General features: G+C 50.4%; 1 protein-coding gene across 5 annotated transcripts in view; it reads right to left on the bottom strand.

Annotated features, from left to right (window-relative positions):
* The window catches only part of TDRD9 (tudor domain containing 9), a 117,106-nt gene that overhangs the window by 4,868 nt on the left and 89,667 nt on the right, over nt 1-22,571 (bottom strand). For all 5 annotated transcript variants that reach the window (XM_053225016.1, XM_053225018.1, XM_053225017.1 and 2 more), the window contains 9 exons: nt 21,561-21,773; nt 21,217-21,306; nt 20,065-20,325; nt 19,036-19,191; nt 17,836-17,906; nt 16,286-16,395; nt 15,710-15,806; nt 9,358-9,496; nt 5,796-5,914 (listed from right to left, as the gene is read on the bottom strand). In XM_053225016.1, coding sequence (XP_053080991.1) covers nt 5,796-5,914; nt 9,358-9,496; nt 15,710-15,806; nt 16,286-16,395; nt 17,836-17,906; nt 19,036-19,191; nt 20,065-20,325; nt 21,217-21,306; nt 21,561-21,773 — 1,256 coding nt within the window. The remainder of the gene's footprint in view (nt 1-5,795; nt 5,915-9,357; nt 9,497-15,709; nt 15,807-16,285; nt 16,396-17,835; nt 17,907-19,035; nt 19,192-20,064; nt 20,326-21,216; nt 21,307-21,560; nt 21,774-22,571) is intronic.

The raw sequence follows: 22,571 nt of genomic DNA, 5'->3' as shown, positions 1-22,571 counted from the left end.
GATTCTGTGTCTCCCTCTCTCTCTGCCCCTCTCCCACTTACACTCTGTCTCTCTGAAAAATAAACATTAATTTTTTTAAATATGGAAATCATTGAAAGTATGTATACTGCCTACACAGAAATAAATTATACATCAACAATGTAAGGAAAGTTGGAAAATATCCCCAAATATCTGAAAATTAATATACTTACAAACAATTACCCATTTGGTCAAAGAATACATCACAAGGAAAACGAGAGCATATTTTGAAAAGAGTGAAAATTAAAATAGATCAGAAAATATGGGATGCAGCTAAAACAGTGACAGAGGGAACATACAGCTTTAAATGCTTGTGACAGAAAAGAAAGGTCTCAAAACAATAATCAAAGGTTCTAGGTTGTACAACTAGAAAAAGAGCAAATTAAATCCAAAGTAATCAGAAGTAAAGGACTAATAATTTTAAGAGTGAACATCGACAAACAGGAAAAAACATTAACACTAGGAGGAAAAGTGAAATTTCAGTGAAATTGAAAAGACTGACAAAATTGGTAAACTTTAGCTGAGTTAACCAAGAAAAAAAAAAAAAAGGAGACACACATTATCAAAATCATAAACAAAAGAGGGGACACAACTATCAACTGTACAGAAAATAAAAGGATTATAAAAAGATTCTGAACAATTTTATGCCAATAAATAAGTCAATTTAAATGAACAAATTCCATGAGAAGATATTTACAAATGACATATCACATAAAAAGTTAGTATCCAAAATCTGTAAAGAACTTATCAAACTCAACACCCAAAAAACAAATAATCCAGGGAAGAAAAGGGCAAAAGACATGAATATAGACACTTTTCCAAAGAAGACATTCAGATGGCCAAGAGACACATGACAAAACACTCAACATCACTCATCATCAGGGAAATACAAATCAAAACCACAATGATATATCACCCCACACCAGTAAGGATGGCTAATATTAACAACTCAGACAACAACAGATGTTGGGCAAAGATGCAGAGAAAGGGGAACCCTTCGGTACTGCTGGTGGGAATGCAAGCTGGTGCAGTCACTCTGGAAAACAGTATGGAGGTTCCTCAAAAAATTAAAACTAGTACTACCCTACAACCGAGCAATTGTGCTACTAGTTATTTACCCAAAGGATACAGGTGTGCTGTTTCAAAGGGGCACATGCACCCCCATGCTTATAGCAGCCCTATCGACAATAGGCAAAGTATGGAAAGAGCCAAAATGTCCATGAACAGATGAATGGATAAAGAAGATGTGGTATATACATACAATGGAGTATTACTCGGCAATCAAAAAGAATGAAATCTTGCCATTTGCAACTATGTGGATGGAACTGGAAGGTATTAAGGTAAGTGAAATTAGTCAGAGAAAGACACATATCATATGACTTCACTCATATGAGGACTTTAAGACACAGAACAGATGAACATAAGGGAAGGGAAGCAAAAATAATATAAAAACAGGGAGGGGGACAAAACAGAAGAGACTCTTAAATATAGAGAACTAAGGGTTGCTAGAGGGGAGGTAGGTGGGGGCATGGGCTAAATGGACAAGGGGCAATGAGGAGAACACTTGTGGGGTTGAGCACGGGGTGTTATATGTAGGGGATGACTCACTGTATTCTACTCCTAAAATCATTATTGTACTGTATGCTAACTAACTTGGATATAAATTTTAAAAAATAAATAATAAATAAAAATAAAAATAAATGAACAAATTCCAGGGATGCCTGAGTGGCTCAGTCAGTTGAGCATCTGACTCTTGTTTCCAGCTCAGGTCATGACCTCATGGTTCATGAGATCAAGCCAAGCATAGGGCTCCGTGCTGAAGGTGCAGGGCCTGGGGTTCTCTCCCTTCCTCTCTCTGCCCTCCCCTGCTTGCCATGCTCGCTCTCTCTCTCTCTCTCTCTCTCTCTCTCTCTCTCTCTCTCTCAAAAATAAACATTTTTTTAAATGAACAAATTCCTAAAAGACACAAATTACCAAAACTGACTTAAAAAAAATAGAAAAATCTGAATACACCTAAAATATAAGAAATTGAATTAGTAACTTAAAATTTCCCCACAAAGAAAAGTCCACGCTCAGATGGCCTCATTGGAAAATTCTGTCAAATATTTAAGGAAGAAACAATACCAATCTCACACAAACACTGACCGACAAGAGCAGCAGGGAACACTTCCCAACACATTCTTAGAGTCCAGTTTTACCCTGACACCAAATCAGACAAAGATATCACAAGTAAACTACAAAGAAACAACCCTCACGAACACAGGTGAGAAAATCCTTAATAAAAACATGTTGCAACCAATCTACGAATCTATGAAAAGGATTATATACCAAGTGGAATTCAAAACAGAAATGCAAGGCTGGCTTTAACATCCAAAAACCACTTAATACAATATACCATGTAAAGTGAATGAAAAGAAAAAAAAAAAAGCCATGCTTACCTCATAGACAGAAAAAAATACTTGGGAAAATGCACCTCCTTTCCTAATAACAGCCCTCAGCCCACGAGGAACAGAAAGGATCTTTTCAACCTGATAAAAGAGCCTTTATGAAAACCCGACAGCTAACATCATACATTAACAGTGGATGACTAAATGCCTTCTCCCTAAAACTGGACTAAGAAGACAAAGCTGTTTGCCTTACCACTTCCATTCAGCATTGCAATGGCCAATGTAATAAAACAAGAAAAAAAATCGGAGCATAACAGGTCAGTAAGGAAGAAGAAAATCTGTCTTTGCTTGTAAATACAACCCTGTATGTGAGAGAGAAAACCTGAAGAATCTACAAAAACTACTATACTAATGGCTTTTACAGAGTCACAAGATAAAATCAATACGTAACAATCAATTCTTCATTTTTAGCAAGGAACAACCCAAAAACAAAAGTAAAATGATTTCATTCACAATAGCAACCCAAACACTAAAACACTGGGGCAGCTGGGTGGCTCAGTCAGTGGAGCATCCAACTTCGGCTCAGGTCATGATCTCACAGTTTGTGGGTTCGAGCCCCACGTTGGGCACTGTGCTGACAGCTCGGAGCCTGGGGCCTGCTTCGGATTCTGTGTCTCCCTCTCTCTGCCCCTAACCCACTCACATTCTGTCTCTGTCTCTCTCAAAAATAAAGCATTAAAAAAATCTTTTTAAACAAATGAATAAAATGTATATTGAAAAAAAACGATCTAGAATAGTTAAGCATAGGGGCACGTGAGTGGCTCAGTCAGCGGGGCAACCAACTTCACTCAGGTCATGATCTCACAGATCGTGAGTTCAAGCCCCGCCATCGGGCTCTGTGCTGACAGCTCAGAGCCTGGAGCCTGCTTCGGATTCTGTCTCCCTCTCTCTGCCCCTCCCCCACTCACGTTCTCTCTCTCTCTCCTTCAAGAGTAAATAAACATTAAGAAAAAAAAATTTAGAACAGTAAGCACAATTCTGAAAAAACAAGAACAAAATAGGAAGACTAACGTTACCCAATTTCAAGCTTTGGCAATCAAGACGATGCCATATTGGCGTACGACAGACATAAGCAAAAAGAAACAGGAAGTCCGGACACAAACCTTTACAACATTTGTGGCCAACTGATTTTTGACAGGTGCCAAGGCAATTCAGTAGGGAAAGTAGAGCTTTCCAGCCAATGTGGTTATAACGAACGGATGTTCAGCTACGACAAAATGAACTTAGACTCTTGCACCTCATACCATACTACACAAGTGTCATCTCAAAACAGACCCAAAACCTAAATACACCAAGTAAATATAAGAGAGGAAAATAGAGAACAGAACTTCTATGACTTTGGGCTTAGCGAAGATTTTTCAGATATAACAACACCAAAAGCATAATCCATTTAAAAAAAAAAAAGATAAAGCAGACGTCATCAAAACTAAGAACTTGTATTTTTCAGAAGATGCCATTAAGAAAATGAAAAGACAGGGGTGCCTGGGTGGCTCAGTCGGTTGGGCGGCCGACTTCAGCTCAGGTCACGATCTCGTGGTCTGTGAGTTCGAGCCCCGCATCGGGCTCTGTGCTGACAGCTCAGAGCCGGGAGCCTGTTTCAGATTCTGTGTCTCCCTCTCTCTGACCCTCCCCTATTCATGCTCTGTCTCTCTCTGTCTCAAAAATAAATAAACGTTAAAAAAAATTAAAAAAAAAAAAAAAAGAAAATGAAAAGACAAAATACCAGGAAAATATCTGCAAATTACGTATCTGCGAAGAAACTTTCAGCTAAAATTTATAAAGAATTTCTGAAACTCACAAACAAGACAACTCGATGTAAAAACTGGGTAAAAGATTTGAACAGATATTTCACCAAAAAAAATAAACCTGGTTAATGAGGATATGGACAAATGCTCTGTATTATTAGTCACTGAGGAGACACCAATCACAACCACAACGAGCTACCACCATACCCCCACCGGACTGTCGACCATAAAGAAGTATCCGGACAGTGCCGAGCGCTGGCGAGGACGTGGAGAAACTGGAACATGCGCTGCTGGCGGGAACGTAACACAGTAGTCACTGTGGAAAACCATCTGGCCGGTCCTTAAAAAGTTAACACAGACTCACCACACAGCGTACCAACGGCACTCCTAGACATCTACCCGAGAGCTGAAGATAAATGTTCACCTGAAGACTTTACACGACCCTTCGCGGCCGCGCTGTTCAACAGAGCCCAATACTGGGAACAATCCACGCATCTCACCCGCTGCTGAACACAGACTGTGGCGCATACACAATGGAGCATCACCCAGCAACAGAAAAGAACAAACGTGTTATGACCCGGATGAATCGCAAACCTGTTATGCTAAGTGAAGAAAGCCAGATTAAAAAGGGAAAAAAAAACCCGATTCCAAGTACATAAGGTTTTCAGAGACCGAGCGCAGATCAGTGGCGGCCAAGGGTGGGAACAGACGTGCTTTACAGATGGGCAAAAAACAACTTATGTTTTTTAAAATGGCTTTGTTGAGATATAATTTATTTACTACAGAATTCATCAATTTTAAGTCTGTAATTCCATAATCTTAGTAAATTTACAGAGCTGTGCAACAATCACCCTAATTCAGTTTAAAAAATTTTTTTAAATATTTATTTGTTTTTGAGAGCGCAAGCAGGGGAGGGGCAGAGAGACGGGGAGACACAGAATCCGAAGCAGGCTCCAGGCTCTGAGCTGTCAGCATAGAGCCCCACACAGGGCTCGAACCTGTGAAGTATGAGACCATCACCTGAGCCGAGGTTGGACACTTAACCGACTGAGCCGCTCAGGCGCCCCCACCCCAATCCAGTTTTAAACTGTTTACGAGTGAACTTCCGGGGAGGACAGAAATGCTGTACCACTGAGCCGTGGGGAGGCTGGCACAACTGTACGAATGCGCTACGATCACTGGACTGCCGGTCAGGACGAGGTCACCCTTGCCAACAGTGGCTGTGAGGTAACAGGGACACCAGGCACTGGCCCTTCCTTGCCCGAGGCAGTGTCCTGCGGAGGGCAAGCAGCATCTGGCATCGTGGTGACATTCCGCACCTTCCCGTGTACATTCTAGGGGGATTTCTTTTGGTTTCAGGAGCACTTTTCACGTTTTCTAGAATCGTTTCTGATTTGGGCGTCGCTCCCCTGGGCAAATACCCTGAGACGGCCCACGCACCTTATGTATGTTCAACCTCAGCACGGAGTTCACAGAAAAATATGGTTACGTAAAAAAACGAAGGGTGCAAACTAAAGCTAGCCTTTCTCCCGACAGCTGGGACAGCTTTGCATATTTAACACCTTTTCTAAGGTGGACAACTTACCCTAGAAGTTTCTGACGAGCGCTGTCCTGTAACTGTGCGATTCTTTCTGGCCCAAGAAACTTCGACCCATTGGGTCCATCGCACACTAGCTTGTTAATAGCAGCCCTGAGAATATTGATCTGTAAATAAATGGTAACACCAACATTCATGTGGTTCTGTAACTGAATTCCATTCCACATTTAAATACTTCATTAGCGTTCAGAGTTCATACTCTTATTACTATCATCAATACAGTTTCTGGAACAAATTATTAAAACAACACAAATAACATCAATCACCACTATTGTAGTTTAAGGAACAGTAACAAAAGAAAACACTGAAAATCAGCAAGAAAGGTTCTGACGTTTCAGTCTAATCACACCTCTTACACCCCTCCTCTTCTGCTTGGACGCACATCACCGAGTCCAGTCCACCCTCACAGTCGGGTCTGGGGGCAGATGACGCTCCACTTCCTGGAGGCAGGGATCCACAGACCCTGTTGGGAATCCTCCGGTACGAAGACCTGTCTCTTCTCCCGCATTTGTTTATTCCACCATTTCTTTATGACCTTACAGACACGCAAATAATCATCTCACCTTCCTGGGTTATAATCCAGTACTGCTTTGTTCATTTTGCCGCCCAAACCGCGGCAGCTTTGGCCAGTGGGGCTCTCTCGGTTGGCCCTGCGGCCCCTCGACGTGCCCTGTCCTCTAGCTCCGAGCACTTGTTTACTTCCTGGCGCTACAGGAAGCCCCACACCTCACCCTCTGTTTTCCCTGCCCCAGCCCCAGGAGAGCCATTTCTCCAAGAAGCCCGCTTCCTTCTCCCGGAAAATCCTGTCAGAAACCAGAGTCTGGGCATATGGTGTGCTGGTGGCTTTGGGGGTGTCACAGCCTCTAGGCCTTCACAGGGCGGGCGGTCGGTACACGCGTGTGTACAGAGCCGCACGGACGCACGCGCACACGCGCGCACTGGTGCATGGAGAGGTTGCACGTGCTCATACTGATGAGCGTCTGGGTCATCCCGTATCCCAGGGTCCCTTCCAGCCTTCCCTGCTCATCTGGAACTCCTGTCCGGTGAGAAACCCAGCTCGCACATCCACGTGCCGGCTGCTCGGCCTCAGTACCGTGTAAAACGCCTCCAGAGTGAAGCGGCTGGACTGAGAGCGGTGTTTATGTGCTGCAGCCTGACTGTTTTCAGTCAAAACACTGTCTTCCAAAGCTCCTTTTCTCCTCAACGCAATTACCCAAAATCTGTGTGTGTGTGTGTGTGTGTGTGTGTGTGTGTGTGTGTTTCAATCACACACCTTAGTTCCCCTCCTTTGTGAGGGGCAGCCTGTGTGTGGGTTGACAAGCACATGGGGTCACGCATCCACCAGCTGAACACCCCAGAGAGGAGCCCTTCTGCTCTGGAGTGACCACCAATCCGCTCTGTCCTTTAGTTTATCCTTCCCCAGAATGTCACGTGAATGGACTCTTAAAATAGTAGCCCGTGAGTCCTGGCTTCTCCTACTTGGAAACACGCATTTAAGACTTATCCATGGGGTGCCTGGAGGGCTCAACATCTCACAGTTGGTGGGTTCGAGCCCCGCGTCGGGCTCTGTGCTGACAGCTCGGAGCCTGGAGCCTGCTTCGGAGTCTGTGTCTCCCTCTCTCTCTGCCCCCGCCCCCGCTCTCTCTCTCAAAAATAAACATTAAAAGAAGTTTTAAGAGAGACTTGTTTGTGTCGTTGCATGAATCAACCACTCATTCCTCTGAAGTGCTGAAGAGCATCCCATCCCACGGCCATCCCGCACTCCCCCCGTCGAAGGACATCTTGGCTGCTTCCAACTTACAGCAATTATAAACGACAAGCGACGCAATCGACATTGCCAAATGGATTCTCTGTGGATGTGAGTCTTCAAATCTCTTAGAGAAAACACTTTGAGGTGGGACTGTCGGGTCTCACGGTGGATGTGTGCTCTGCCTTCTAAAGTTCCACCTCCTTCCTGCGTCCCCAGAGTCCCTGCTGCTTCACATCCTCGCCAGCACTGTTGTCAGTTTTTTGGATTTCAGCCATTCTAACGGGTACGTGGACGGACGTCATGGTCTTAACTCGCATTTCCTTGTGACTAGGACGCTGCTGTCCATGTTTTCGCTTACTTACGTTTTTAATGACTGGCTTGCGTATTATGATAAAAGTCCTTTATCACATACATGATCCGCAAGCATTTGCTCCTCGTGAACGGCCCATCTCTTCGTCCTCTTAGCCGGGTCTCTGGCACAGCAGGTTTTAATTTTGACAAAGTTCAGCTTCTCCTTTCTTCTTTCACAGACTGTACTTTAGGTGTTGCATCCAGAAACTCCCCGCCAAATCCAAGGCCATCCTCCTATATTTACTTCTCGAAGTTTTATATTTTACAATTAGGACTATCAAGGAGTATCTTTAAGTCCCAAAACACCTTAGAGTGAAAGTTAAGTCAATAAAATGAAAACACCGACAACTGTAACCACAGCACCCTGGGGGATAAGGGCGGGCTCGGCGCAGCTCACCATAGCGCCTGCCTTCTTCCTCCACCCCCTTCTACGCAGTTACGCCGACCTCACCTAGTTCGTGCAACTTCTGAGAAGGAAAAGGGCCACGTACTTTACAGCAGCGCCGTTCAAACTACCTGTGGTGGAGGACCAGCTTTCTCACTTTGCAAAATGCACCAAAACTGAATTACTAGAACAACAAACTATAAAAAACACAAGCATATAAAACATAAGCCCACATTTTTCATGATCAGATTCAAAAGCCATAAAATTACTTTGTCAGCCTGCTCCCCAAGTTTCTAAGTGCTTAACCTTGCCCGCTCCATTTATCGCGTCCCGGCCCCGCACAGACACACGCGGCCGCACCGCTACGCGCTCAGCAGCCCGTCCACCCTTGTGGAGAGGATGAAGCCGAGAGCAGGATTCCGCTTCCTCGCTTCCCACCGCGGGCCAGCAAGGATGTGCAGCTAGTCCGGACCCGGAGGGAGGCATGGACAGAGATCCCCAGCAGTCCTACTGGCCTGGTGTTTACTCCCACTGCCCAGAAAAGCCTCCTGTGCCCAGAGATCCCACAGGAGAAATTCAGAGAGCACCGTCTCTATTGGGAAGCTACTTCCTACAGAAAAGGGAAGTAAAATAGGCAGGTTAAGGGACAGCAAGCACCTCTGGGGCCAGAGACGTAGGCGTGTCTTTAAAGGTCCATGTCAGGGGCGCCTGGGTGGTTCAGTCAGTTAAGCGTCTGACTTCGGCTCAGGTCATGATCTCATGGTTTGTGGGTTCGAGCCCCGCGTCGGGCTCTGTGCGGACAGCTCAGAGCCTGGAGCCTGTTTTGGATTCTGTGTCTCCCTCTCTCTCTGCCCCTCCCCCACTCACGCTCTGTCTTTCTCTCTGTCTCAAAAATAAACAAACATTAAAAAAAAAGAAGAAAAAATTTAAATAAATAAATAAATAAAGGTCCGTGTCAGACACTGCGCTGTTAAATGGGTGTACAAACCAACCGAGAAAGAGAGAGAGAGGGAGAGGGAGAGGGAGGGGGGGCAACTACTACAGTGCTGATGAGTCAGTCTTACCTCTATGATATCCTCCACGTTGAACTGAACATCAAATGCTAGCTCAATGTCATGCTCTGGCAGGATAGGGGCCCCCGTGGTTGGATTCCACCCCAAACCACAAAGGACTCCAGTATAGTTTTTTCCATCCCGATCAACCCTAAATGAAAAGTTTTTAGAAGAGTTAGTATTTTGAAATTGTTAACCCATTGTTTCAACGTTAAAGGAACTGGCCAATAAAATCATTGTTCTGCCAGACCTCGTACAGCAACTAATTTTGTTTATTTTTGCATTTTCTCTCCCGGTGTTTACATCAGAAACAACAGAGGCTATGTAATTATAAGGATGGTAAATGTGTTTATCAGTCCGTTATTTAGGTTTCTATTTCTCACTGCAGCACAGAACATAAAGACTATTTTATCGCATTCAGTCTTTTCCTTCCTTCGAGTTCTTCCCATGGGTTAAATTCTTATTAGTGAGGTTTCCACAGAATATTTATGGCTTGTGAAACAAGTCTAGCACTTAGAAGCTTACAAGATGTTATGTCCCACCTTCCTACCCTGAAACAGCTGTACACACAACACAGAGCGTTACATCCTCCTTTAACCAAAACCTGCCCCCTCCCTCCAGCACCGCGCCCTGTCACTTCCATGTTCAACACATCCTTAAACCTGGTGACCCCTCCATCTCAGCTGCCACCAGCCTGGTCCAAGCCATCGCCACTTTGCACCTAGACTCATGCGATCCCTTTCTGACCCATCTTCCCCACACCTACTCCTGCTTCTTCCAGTCTGGCTCCCACGCAGCAGAGAGTGTTAGTTTTTCAAAACAGACCAAGGATTTTTTTTTTTTTTCTCTTCCCATCATTATAACAAAAACAAACCCAGTCTTAAGGGTGGTTTCCTGTGCCATTTTGAGAAAAACCAGAGCCTGCTGCAAGCCACGCAGCATCCAGTGCCCGCTTCGCTCCCCCAGGTCATCTCAAACCCGCGTTCTCCCTCCATCCCTGCGCCAGGCTCCAGCTCCCCCGGCTTCCCTACAGGCCTCTCTGCCAGGCTCCTCCCGTGGAGACCCTTCCTCTGCCCGTGGGCTCCTTCTTTCACCCCAGATGTTAGATTAAATGACAGAACCACAGCCCAGAACAGGCTCGACAATATAAAATGAACAGATATTGGGGTGTCTGGGTGGCTCAGTTGGTTAAGCATTGGACCTCAGCTCAGGCCATGATCTCATGGTTTGTGAGTTCGAGCCCCACGTGGGGCTCTGTGCTGACAGCTCAGAGCCTGGAGCCTGCTTCAGATTCTGTGTCTCCCTCTCTCTCTGCCCCTTCTCGGCTTGTGCTCTGTATGTGTCTCTCCCTCTCAAAAACAAATAAAAACATTAAAAAATAAAAAAAAATGAAATACCTTTTCCCATAATTTATATCAATAAAGTTTTGTTTTTTTTAATATCACTTTTTTTTTAATGTTTATTTATTTTTGAGACAGAGCATGAACAGGGGAGGGGCAGAGAGAGAGGGAGACACAGAATTGGAAGCAGGCTCCAGGCTCTGAGCCATCAGCACAGATCCCGACGTGGGGCTCGAACTCACAGACCGCGAGATTGTGACCTGAGCCAAAGTCGGACGCCTAACGGACTGAGCCCCCCAAGCGCCCCAAGTTTTGTTTTTTTTAATCAACAACGTTTTGATGAAAATAATCTAGGCAAAAAAAGAGTTTTCTTAGTCCTAAAGATATACATACACACACAACAGACTTCTTTTTCACTTCAATGAAAATAAAAGAGAATCCCACTTCAAGTGAAATCAAAGACCCAGAATTCAGACTGGTAAATACGGTGCTGAGCATTTGCTATACAAAATGATTGCTGAAGTGTTCCTTTATAAACACTATGCTCCCCACGTTTTTAATAGAATATCACTTACTATTATTTCAGTTTATACAAAACTTTTCCAGGACACAGATAACAGCCCAGGTCACCAACAGTACGACTAACAGCTGCTCATCAGTGGCCCTCACATGTGGTAACACATGCTCATCACCACGGATGGTCCCCAGATATTCAGCCTGGAACTGACCTGCACCTGCTCATCTGCTCTACACCTGAAATCAATAAAGGTAATTAAAACACCGGCTTTCGTTCTTTTCTGAGGATCCTAAAAACTTATGGGACCCTAAGACACAGTAATCAGGACCACAGAAATATTTTTACTTCCTTTATAACCACATTTAAACTCAGACCGACAACAGCAAAAGTCACGACAGGATCCAAGCAAGCGGGCTCGGTGCAGACACAGCAAGGACATGCCAGACGAGCAAACCGTTCGGAGACAGCTTACATAAAGGAGCTCACGTTTATGGGAGCTGACAACTGCTATGCTTGTTAGAACCAACTTCTCCAGACAATGACGTTTAAAGTAAATACAACAGAAGAGGAGCCTGTCCTGCAAGCTCATACTTTACAGCTGTCTACACGAGCCAAAGAAGGAAACATAGTTCCTCTAGTCAGTCTGAAGCCTCCCTATAAAAATGTTCCCTTAAATATTCTGCAACATGCACCGTAGTAATCTGCAAAGTACTGTCCGCCCTTAAACACAGGTTTAAACTGAGCAGCTCCAATTATATGCGGATTCTTTTCAATGAATACACTGGAAAATTTGGGGGGCATCTGTTGAAAAGAACATTTTTCTCTAGCTTCCCCGATTGTGTGAATACAGTACGTAAACACATAGAACACACAAAGCGTGTGCACCTACCCCAGGTTATCAGTAAGGCTTCCGGTCAACAGTAGGCTGTGTTGTTTGAGGGACAACTGTGTTTGTTCAAAGTGTACTGAGATTTCCAAATCCTGCCAAGGCCACTCCCTGGGGAAGGACCTTCCGCCTCCTTCGGCTTCCCCGCGATGCTGCCAGGAGCGGCCAGGGCAGGACGGACATCCCTCACGGCAGCTACCGTCTCCAGGCACCGTGCTGCGCCCGTGAGCTCACCACTGCCCTTCTTTACAGATGGGGACGCGTCAGAAGCTGGAGGGGCACCTGGCATGCCCCAGGGCAGGCAGCAGGGGGCATGCCAGCCAGGAAGCCCAGGTCTACCTGCCGCCACAGCCTTCCCGCCAGACCCGACAGCACCCCCTCCCGCTCTACATTCCAGTCACCTCATGCTTCCAATACTTAAAGACACCTTTGGGGCGCCTGGGTGGCTCAGTCGGTTAAGTGTCCGACTTCAGCTCAGGTCATGATCTTATACTCGGTGAGTTCAAGCCCCGCGTCGGGCTCTGTGCTGACAGCTCGGAGCCTGGAGCCTGCCTCGGATTCTGTGACTCCTTCTCTCTCTGCCCCTCCGCCTCTCACTCTGTCTCTCTTTCAAAAATAAATAAACATCAAAAAAAAATTAAAAAAAAAAAGACACCTTTTCTGTATTCCCCAATTTTCTCCAGCTTTTTAAAAGCAGAGGTAGATCAAGATGTTTTAAATTACAACAACGGTCCACGACTACACTGAACAATTCAGACGACACAGCGGCATACAGAAGGCGGCATGCCGTACAGACAGGGAGGTCAGGAGCGCGCATCTTATGTGCTGTTTTCATGGTGCAAAGCGAACGCTTTCCAGTGAGAAGTGGGGTCTTGGATCCCAGGCCTCAGGTCTGAGTGGGACAGTGGCCGGAGCAAATCTCACCGTGGAACGCTTCGGAGGTCGCTCATCAAAGGGGACACGGCTTCCACTCAGCTCTGTCAGGACGCTGGCCATGGGCACCCAACCACCAGGCCGCGAGGAAGCCCCGACGAGCCCTTGCAGACGCCACCCGCGGAGGCCCTGGCGAGCAGAAGCCGAGGCCCCGGGCCACCAGCCACGTGAGCAGAAGGGCGGAGGCAGGGTTTCCACGGGAGCCGTCGGGCCTCCTGCTGAAGACCGGCTCACCGCAGGGCTGTCCCTGGCGGCCGCTGAATCCCTGCCACAGCAACCAGAGGGCTGATGGCTGATCTGTCACGCGGCCAGTCAGTGGAACAAACAGTGAGAGAGTGAAAGTTCCCTTTTAATCCACTGCCGTCATCCATTAACGGGTTTGCCTGGCGGGGCTTTCTGTCGCTTTAGAAGAGTTCTCCTCCCCCGGCCTCCGCAGCACCCCTGCCCCATGAAGCCCTCCCCACCACCCCCTGCCCAGCCATGAGGACTCCGGCGGGAGGTGAGGGCGGCCAGCAGAACGCGCTCCTGGAGACGCTGGGCTCGCCACCGGCGCAGGGGACAACGCTCCAGCAGGCTCTCCACGCGGAAGCACCCGGGGCGGGGGCGGCAGGAAAGGCGAAGCCCACCCGGGGGCAGGTGCGCCGAAGGGCGACCAGAGGCAGAGGCGACAGGGGAGCCAGCACTGTCAGGGCTCGGTCACCGGGCTCGCAGAGGGGTCGTGAGCTGCAGCTGGTCAGCGGCCACCAGGCGCGGGAGAGGGGACCGCGGCCCTCCCTTTTCTCCGCCCAGTGCAAGAATAAAGTCCCTCCTTATCCTCTCCGAAGGGACCTTTTGCTCCCTCGCCTCCCGCCACCACGGACGCCATGTTGGAGATGGCAGACCTTCCCCGTGGTCCCCGGGTGGCCGCCAGCGTCGACAGGACTGCGTGGACCCCGCACCGAGGGCCGCTGGGGCCGGGGCGCCCGGTGCGGGGGGGAAGGCCGAGTGCGCCCATGTCAACTATCGCGTCCCCCGCAAGCTCCTCAAGCACAGCTGCTGCTGACCCCACAGATTACAAAAGGCTCCCCCAGCTGACCAGAGGCAGGGCTCCTGTGACGAGGCGCAGGCCACCGTCCCCTCGTGGGCCCACCTGGCGGAGCCTCCGTGTTTGGACGGCCGGCATTCCCCACGCGGTCACAGAAAGCGCCCCATTCTGGCTCCCTTAACCTAAACTCAACAAAATGAGCGTGAAGTATGGGCTATGTGCAAAGTACCACCTTCCCCCTCTGACGCTTGTTTTTGTTCTAGAAAGATGGTGATTTAAATACCATCGATTTCCACATTTCTTGAGTGTCTCTATCACGTAACCACTTGCGCTTTGGAGATTTGAAACTAATACCCGGAGTCACACAAACCCTCCAAAAGAGCACATTTACAGGGAAATCGAAGCAGGAGCTTGGTCTAGTAAGAGGCAAGGACAGTGCAGTGTCCGGGTATTCCCGGAGCCGTGCCCCTGCTCCCACACGGTGGCGCCCTTCCTTGTTAGACAAGGACACGTGCTGCAGTTTTTACAGGTCTGTCCGCCCCGCGGAGGACTCAGAAGACACCCCATTCATCAAGATATTTATCAGCTCATTATGGCAAAATTAGAGGCCCAATTCCAACATTTAAAGGCATATTAAATCCTTTGGGGACAAGAGCAGGTTGGGAACAAATACATATGTGAATAAAATAGGGCAGTGTTTATAAAAGCCATCTTACGTCCACTCTGCAATTTCTAAAACGGGTAATTACAAAGACGTCATAACATGAAAATGCCTGTATCTGTGGAAAAGGACGCAGTACGACAATCAACTAAAAACAAAAAATATATATAATACTGAAAATAAATACGCTAAACATTTAAAAATGATGATGCTACTTTTTTCCCATTCAGCTTTTTCCAGATTTTTCTAAGGAACGCACGCTTTCAGTGGGAAGCAAGACCCTACTCAGCTGTCGTCTACACTGCAACAAGCACCATCTGAGACCACACCGGCAGACCGAGCAGGTGCATGGAGAGAGGGCCGAGCAAGCGGCAGGGTCGGGTGGTCCCGGGGGGGCGTGCGGCCTTCCCAGAGACCAGACCCCGTTTCTCCGCAGCCGCCGCCCTCTGCAGACGCCCACAAGTGCTTCCCTGGCAACACCCCGACTCTCAAGTGAAAAGCTCACGCGGCGGCTGTCCCCACATAAGGGTGCCCCGAGGTCTCCCCCCAGCTCACCGCCCTCTCCGCTACAGCCTCCAGGAGAAATCACTGTTTGGTCGAGGCATCAAAAAGAGCTACACCAGTAGGACACAGCAGTGCGCCTCCTCCCCCATGGTCACCAGCCCCGGGGGGGGAGGGGACCAGGCGTCCCGTGGACAGCCAGCCGGGAGCCTGAGAGCAGAGTCACACCTCGGCCCCTCTCCAACAGGACGCCCGCCCCGAGCCCGCTCCCAGCTCCTCCTGTCCCTCCCCCAACCCCTCTCTCACTCAAGCCCCGCGGGACTGGAGCTCTCCCCGAGCCCACTGCAGGCGTGTCCCCGCGGCAACCGCTCCCATCGTGCCCAGGCAGGCGCGGCCGGGGTTCTGGGTCTCCTCTCCAGGGGAGGGGGCGCAGGGGTGCGCTCTCCCACCCAGGTCCTCACTCCGCGAAGCCCGGACTAAAGGACGACGACGAGCCCCGCACCTCAGCTCCATCGCGGGTGCAAAGAGCACACTGAGGAGAGCCGGGAGGCCGGGGATGTGGGGCATCAGAGAGGTCTCTCTCAGCAGCATGGTGGACCCTGTGGGACGGGCAACAAAGGCAGCGTCAGGGGCGAGAGTCGCTCTGCAGGACCCCGCGCCCTCCTGGCACACCCCTCGTCCCGTGTCCCCCGCTCCGCGGAGTCCACTCCATGGATGCGCCCCACAGCGGACGCCATCAGACCTGCCGGGGACCTCTGTCTGCCTGCTGTCCTCTCCTCTCCCCTCCTTCCTTCTCACTGGGCCATCGGCTTTGTCCCAGGGCCAAGCCCTGTTCTACTCTGGGGACAAGCATGATGTAATGAATGACCGACCCATCAAGAAACCGACACCCGCACCCTCGTATAAAAGGAAAGGTGATGCTCTCTCTCTTAGCCTCGCAGCAGCTGGCGCGCTCAGAAAATGGCCTCCAACTGTGGCACAAATACACGCGTTCGCTGTCATCACGGGACAAACCACTCCTGGTAACAGAGCGGCGCAGGGAGAAGAGCACGCGGCAAGTGAACACAGCCCCGCTCACCGGTGGCGTTGACTGACAGGGAAGCCGCAACCAGCATCCTCTGGTAGAGGTCCTCAGGGGCGTCGCTGATGATGACAGAGTTGATGCTTTCCTTCTCGATCCAAACACACCTGAAAGGGGCGTCGGCAGGAGACAGAGGCTGAGCCACCCACCGGGCAGCGTGCTCCGTCCAACCCGCAGCTGGCACGACAGACACCGGCAAGCGCGCGAGCGCAACGCTCAACAGGTGCAAGCCTCTTAACGTCCAGCGTTCCTTGGCACCTCCTCTTCCCCCCCGGGACCGCCGGCTCCCACCCTCGTCTCTCGCAGGGCTCGGCCTCGAGCGACACCCGCGTGCCGACAAGGCCCAGATCGCCACCTCCGTCCCAGGGGCCGGGTCCCGCGCTCCCAACCTGGAGGCCATCAGCTGTGGCGCAGGCGGGCCCCCGGCCCCCCCTTCACTTGCCAGCAGAGGCCCCGTGGCCACTTGGAAGGCCCTCCTCCGCTCTTCCCCTTCCAGTGTCACTGACTCTACTCTCACACCGGCCTGCTGACTCCACCCGGGAGCTCTCATGAAGTTGTCCGTTTCCGCACCGCCTGCCGGGGACTCAGCGTGGCCCACGATGTCCCCACCCGGGATTCCAGCAGTGGGCAGCCTCCAAAGTACGCTCCTGCCTGACAACCTCCTCCTCCGAGATCCGGTGCGTTCTTCCCACTGTGCTCCGCACACCTTCAAGCGCCCACAGACCCCCTGCCAACCTTTCGGAACCGCAGGCTCTAGCAAAGGGCCGGTGGGCCCGAGCGCTGCACCCCTCACGGCTCCAAGAGGCGCCTGCTCTAGGCATCCAGCCATCAGTTTACCTTGTAGCCAAGCGACTGTTTAAAGGGCACGGTAAGACTTTCCAACTGGCTTCAGATGTCGAGACCTCGCTTCTGGAGCTCGCCCTCACCACACAGCTCTGCAGCCCCTCTGTTTCCACCCTCCCTCCAGCCTCACGCACTTATTCAGAAGTGCAGGGTCACGGCGAGGCCAACGCCTTCAGCCAGCCTTCACCGCCCCTCACTGCTGCTCCTCAGCCTCCCCTGCGTTCCTCCTGTCACAGGATCTCTGGAAACCTCTGTGACCTCCCGGGTGTGGTCAGGGGCCCCTCCGAGATGCTTTCATGATGTTCCAGAGCCTCACCACCCCATCCCAGGAGGACCGGTTTTCCCTCACACACCACCCCCCTGGACCCACAATTTTGGAATCACACCGAGTGCATTTTGGTCACTATTGTTCCCCTCAAACCATAAACAGTTCCCAGAACACAGTGGCATTCACAGGGTTGCCGAATGAATAACAACACAGAAAAAATGAAGTCTTGGTTGGAAGATTCTCAAAAAGGTCTTGCACAGAACAGCTTTCATGCAAGAGACAAAGAGTACCTCAGATCTGGAGGTAGGAGAGAATGAGAAGGAGCTGGAAAAGGGAACGTCCCAAGAGCTTAGACATAAAGATTAGTTTCTGAAAAGCTCTATAAACAGGGGAGCAGAGGAAAAAGGAACCCACGGGGAACCTAAGCTAATCATACCTGAACTTGGAGATTCTGGTCAAACTGTGACACTTCAGTTCATAAGGGTTAAAAGGCCCGTGAAGTATTGCCTGTATATACAAAATATGCAGAGTGTTACCAGTAAGTGAGTTATCACTTAATATGCATTTAGGGGCACCTGGGTGGCTCGGCTGGGCATCCATCCAACTCCTGATTTCGGCTCAGGTCACGATCGTGAGATTCATGGTTCGTGAGACTGGGCCCCACGACGGGGTCTGCGCTGACGTGCGGAGCCTGCTTGGGATTCTCTCCCCCTCTCTCCCTGCCCCTCCCTCGCTCTTGCGCTCTCATGCGTGCACGCTCTGTCTCTCCCTCTCAAAATAAACATTTAAAAACTTAAAAATACACACATTTCAAAAATCCAAAAATCAGCTCATGTGTTAAAGAAAACAGCTACGCCTCAGCTACGACACCTTCAGGTTCGGTGGGAAGAGATGTGGCACGGGTGCTCTTCTGGGGACACGATGACTCTTTGCTTAGCGTTCCTTGACAGGAACGCTTCAGGAAGACACTGGCCAAAAAAAGGAAATGTCGCCCAACACCTGAGTGACAGTATTCTTCTCACCGCACCAGACCAGCCCAACCGAGCAGGGAGCGCCGGGGACACACGGCCCGGGGCGGGGGAGGGGGGGCTCTTCTCCCACCAGGCGGGCACCCCGCGGGGTCCCGCTCTCCACAGCCTCTACGCCACCCTCTCCCCCCAGGCAAACAGGCACAGCGGCCTTAGGAAAGGCTGGTTGAAACACAAGAACTAGACTAAGCACCTCTTTACGCCAGGCCCGGCTTCTCCCCTCACTAACATAGGCTCCACGGCCAAAAAAGTGTCAACATGAAAAACCAGGAAGAGAAAAACCCATCGGGACCACTGGCTTACGACTCAGCACATAAACGTAAAATTATCTTAAGTTTTTAGGCTGTATTTTATTTTTATTATTATTATTTTTTTAACGTTTATTTTCGAGACATAGAGAGACAGAGCATGAACAGGGGAGGGTCAGAGAGAGAGGAAGACACAGAATCCGAAACAGGCTCCAGGCTCTGAGCTGTCAGCATGGAGCCCGATGCGGGGCTTGAACCCACAGACTGTGAGATCTTGACCTGAGCCGAAGTCGGAGGCTCAACCGACTGAGCCGCCCAGGCGCCCCTACGCTGTATTTTAAAACAACTCCTATAAATTACCTTGCAATTGGGAGCCCCCAGTTTATTAGAAGAAAAGCTCTCCAACAAAATCCGAATCAGGTACTTTTTGTCATCTTTCACGGGTGACGGCATAGACATATCTGCTATGTCTTCCACGGACTTGGAGAAGAGACCCTTGAGAGCTTCGTGGCTTTGCTGAAGAGAGTAAGAAAAGTTCATTTTGCCAGAAGAAAAAACTGTACTGAAAGCACTTTATTCTAAATTAATCAAAGTACTTCACAGGCAGGACCTTATTCTAGGCTGACTACTAGGCCTTTAAGGTCAGGAAAAAATCTTGTCAAGTATTTCAAACAAAAGAAGTAAGACAGGACTCGTTTAAGGCTCAATTTCATCAGCCTTCCCTACCTCTCGGCCATCAGAAAATTGAAGAGACTGAGAAATAGTTCTTAAGAGAACTTTCCATACACAAAGTCTCTGCTGCACACGGGGACACGGCCAGAATCCCTAAAGTGGCTTTCGCATAACCAAACACAAAACCCAGCCGGCTCTCGGCTACCACCCTCTTGCCGGTCCCCGCTCTCCCTAATCCCAGCCCCTGCATCCTCAGCAGACGCCACAGAAGGGAAAGAATGGCCTTCGACATTTGATTCAAACGTGTCATCTCTGAACCCTTCCGACCAAGAAAAATAACTTCAGGACGGATTTTGAAAGAAACGGTTGAAAATCATTTTGAAATACGTGAAGTACTTGGAACAAACGTTTATTAATTACTTTCATCAGGGAGCTAAATCTTAGAATTCGTTACAGAAAAAACAACTCCCCAAATGGAAAACCTTTCTATACCTAACTTTCATTCCAAGAAGGAAAAAACAGCTTAATGATAGGAAACCAACAAAGCGACGCCCAGCCGCCATGATTTAGTGTCAAAGAAACCTAGACCTTCAAAACGGTGCCAGACACACTAACTGCCCACCCGTCGGCATCCTGGGAGAGGAAAGCAGGCCCCCCCCCCCCCCCCCCCCGTCTCTCGGCCACACGCGCTCCAGCCACCAGGACGGAGGTGCGTACTCTGGACTCGTAGGGCTCCTCGGCGAGCTCGGCGTGGCCCTCCTGGATGAGGACGTCCCTCACGCTGACGGTGTCCTGGGCCCCCTCGCACCGGTACACGTCCACATGCAGGACGCCGTGCACCACGGAGAAGACCCTCACGAGGAGGGCGCGGCCGTTCACGAGGGAGGCGAAGCGCCGGCTGGCCTCGAGGCTCCAGTGCTCGCCGCACACCAGAGACTTGGCGGAGGGCCGCATCCCGCGGATCTTCAGCTCCAGCGCCTACGGGACAGAAGGGCGCGGCTGACCCGCTTCCGTGACTGAGCGAGCCGAGCCGCTCCCCCCGGGCGGCCCCGAACCGGGGTCGGCGCCAGCGGTCTCGTCAAAATCCTCCCAGACACGCCGCGGCCCACCGACCGACCGACCGACCGACCGACCGACGGACGGACGGAGAAGGTTGACGTGGGGGGTGCGCGCCCGAGAAGGCGCGGGAAGGGCAGGCTGCCCGTCACGCGGTAGGTCGCGGGAAGAGAAGGTGACGGCGCGAGGGACACGGTCGGCGGCCCCGCGATCGTGCCGTACGGAGACGGACGGCGGCCACGCCTGCACGAGTGGGGCACGAGGTGCCGAGTGGCGGAACCTCTACGCCGTGAGCCCGAAACGAACGTCAAGCTCGTGTCGACTAGACTTCGCCAAAAATAAGGAAAGGGTTGTGTATACTCTGAAAACACAACTGGGGGCAAGTGAGGACGTCGCAGGAAAGGAAATGCGGGGCTGCTCTTCTATCGGAACGAAAGTTCGGAGTTCAGGACGCCTTCCGGACGTTTCCGTGAAGACAGAAGGCACCCGGGTGCGTCTCTGGGCCCCCCAGGCTCTGGCTCGTCGCAACACGACCAGACCCCTCGGAAACAGCATTCAAAACGCTACGGAATTGAACCGCTACTCTTCCGCTAAGCGCCAAACCCTGCACGTATCTGAACTCGCTCCGCCAACAAGCCCGCAGCACTACGTTTCCGGAGAAGGGCAGACACCGACGTGGGCCGGTGTGACACGGCGAGTCCCCACCCCCCACCAAGTCTGGGGCCCCGTCTGCCTGCGGGGGGAGGACAGGCCACGTGGCCTCCACAGGCCTTCCCAGCTCCTCACTGAGGCCGCAGGGACTTCGCGCCTTACCTGAAACGGGAGTTCGAGAAGTTGACAGGGAATCTCCATTAAAAGATCCAGATCCACGTGAGACCTGTTGCCATAGTCCACAAAGAACACCTGGAGGAGGGGAGAGGACACGCTTCGGCACAGGGTCACACGCCACGCAACCATCTTCTCGAGCTCTGGAACCGCAGGAGTCTCGTGACCGGAACTTAAATCCACACGTGGCTGAGGGGAATAACTGCTTTGCGAGGCTACTTTTCTAACTGAAACGATTTTATAATTTCCACTTAAAATTAGACAAGATCTTCTATAAGCTGCTACAAGTTTGCCTCGCTTCCCTCTGCGTGATTAGTTACAGAAAAACACACCTCAGCAGAATTCCCAGAAACGTAAAGGATTTGAGCTCGAAAGTAGCTCTCTTGGTCAAAATCAGTGAAAGGCGCCAGGCAGACCAGGTCCGGGTGCGGGTGCGTGGGCAACGGCACCAATTTCAGTCGGTTTATTTCAGCAGTGAGCTTTCTCAGAATCTTGGAGGTTCTCTCATCAACCCTGTATCCCCAGAAGTGTCCTACCTCAACCACCTAAAAAAGAAGGAAACAAAGCAGAAGTGATCTCCAGAAACGATGTCTATAAAAAGGTTATCACAAGCCCACACGGCAGGACAGACACACAGTACTGCGACCCGAGTGATCCTACAGGCTTTTGACAGGTGCTTACAAGAACACTCGGAGCTCGCGGGTCACCCACGGTGTGTCACAGACCCCTCTCAGGTGTGCGAATCGCCAGCACGCTCACCCACGAGAGGCTCCGACCTGCGAGCAGCCCCGGGTGTGTGAGCCAAGTCCGCAGAGTCTGCAGGCGCCCTCGGGGGCAGCGCGGGCGGGTGTGGTGTGAGGGCACAGCCCCTGCGAGAGCAGTGACAAGTGGGAGGAGGAGGAGCAGACGCTCCATCGAAAAAGGCCTCACTGAGCGGCCCCTGCCCATGCTGCCAGGTGCAGCGAGGACCCACAACCGCCAGGGTTTTCCAGCAGCCTGGAATCCAGGTTTTTACGTGGAGTCTCCTGATGAAGCGTGGCCAGATTTACCAGGAAGCAGACATGTATTTCCACTGAAATTTTTTTTAAGACGGAGGGGCGCCTGGGTGGCTAAGTCGGTTGAGTGACCAACTCTTGGTTTCCACTCAGGTCACCATCCCAGGGTTGTGGGATCCAGCCCTGCATTGGGCCCCATGTGAGCGTGGAGCCTGCTTGAGACTCATTCTCTCTCTTAAAATATATAAACATCCAATTAAAAAAAGTAGTAAAAACCACCTTAAAGAATGATGATGCTGATGCCAGTTCTGTTGACATAAACTGAATAATACAGGCATGCGTCACTGT

Source organism: Acinonyx jubatus, chromosome B3 (assembly GCF_027475565.1).
Source record: "Acinonyx jubatus isolate Ajub_Pintada_27869175 chromosome B3, VMU_Ajub_asm_v1.0, whole genome shotgun sequence".
Lineage (NCBI taxonomy): Eukaryota > Metazoa > Chordata > Mammalia > Carnivora > Felidae > Acinonyx > Acinonyx jubatus.
The sequence above is the reverse complement of the archived record's forward strand: the minus strand, read 5'-3'. Positions and strand labels throughout refer to the sequence as shown.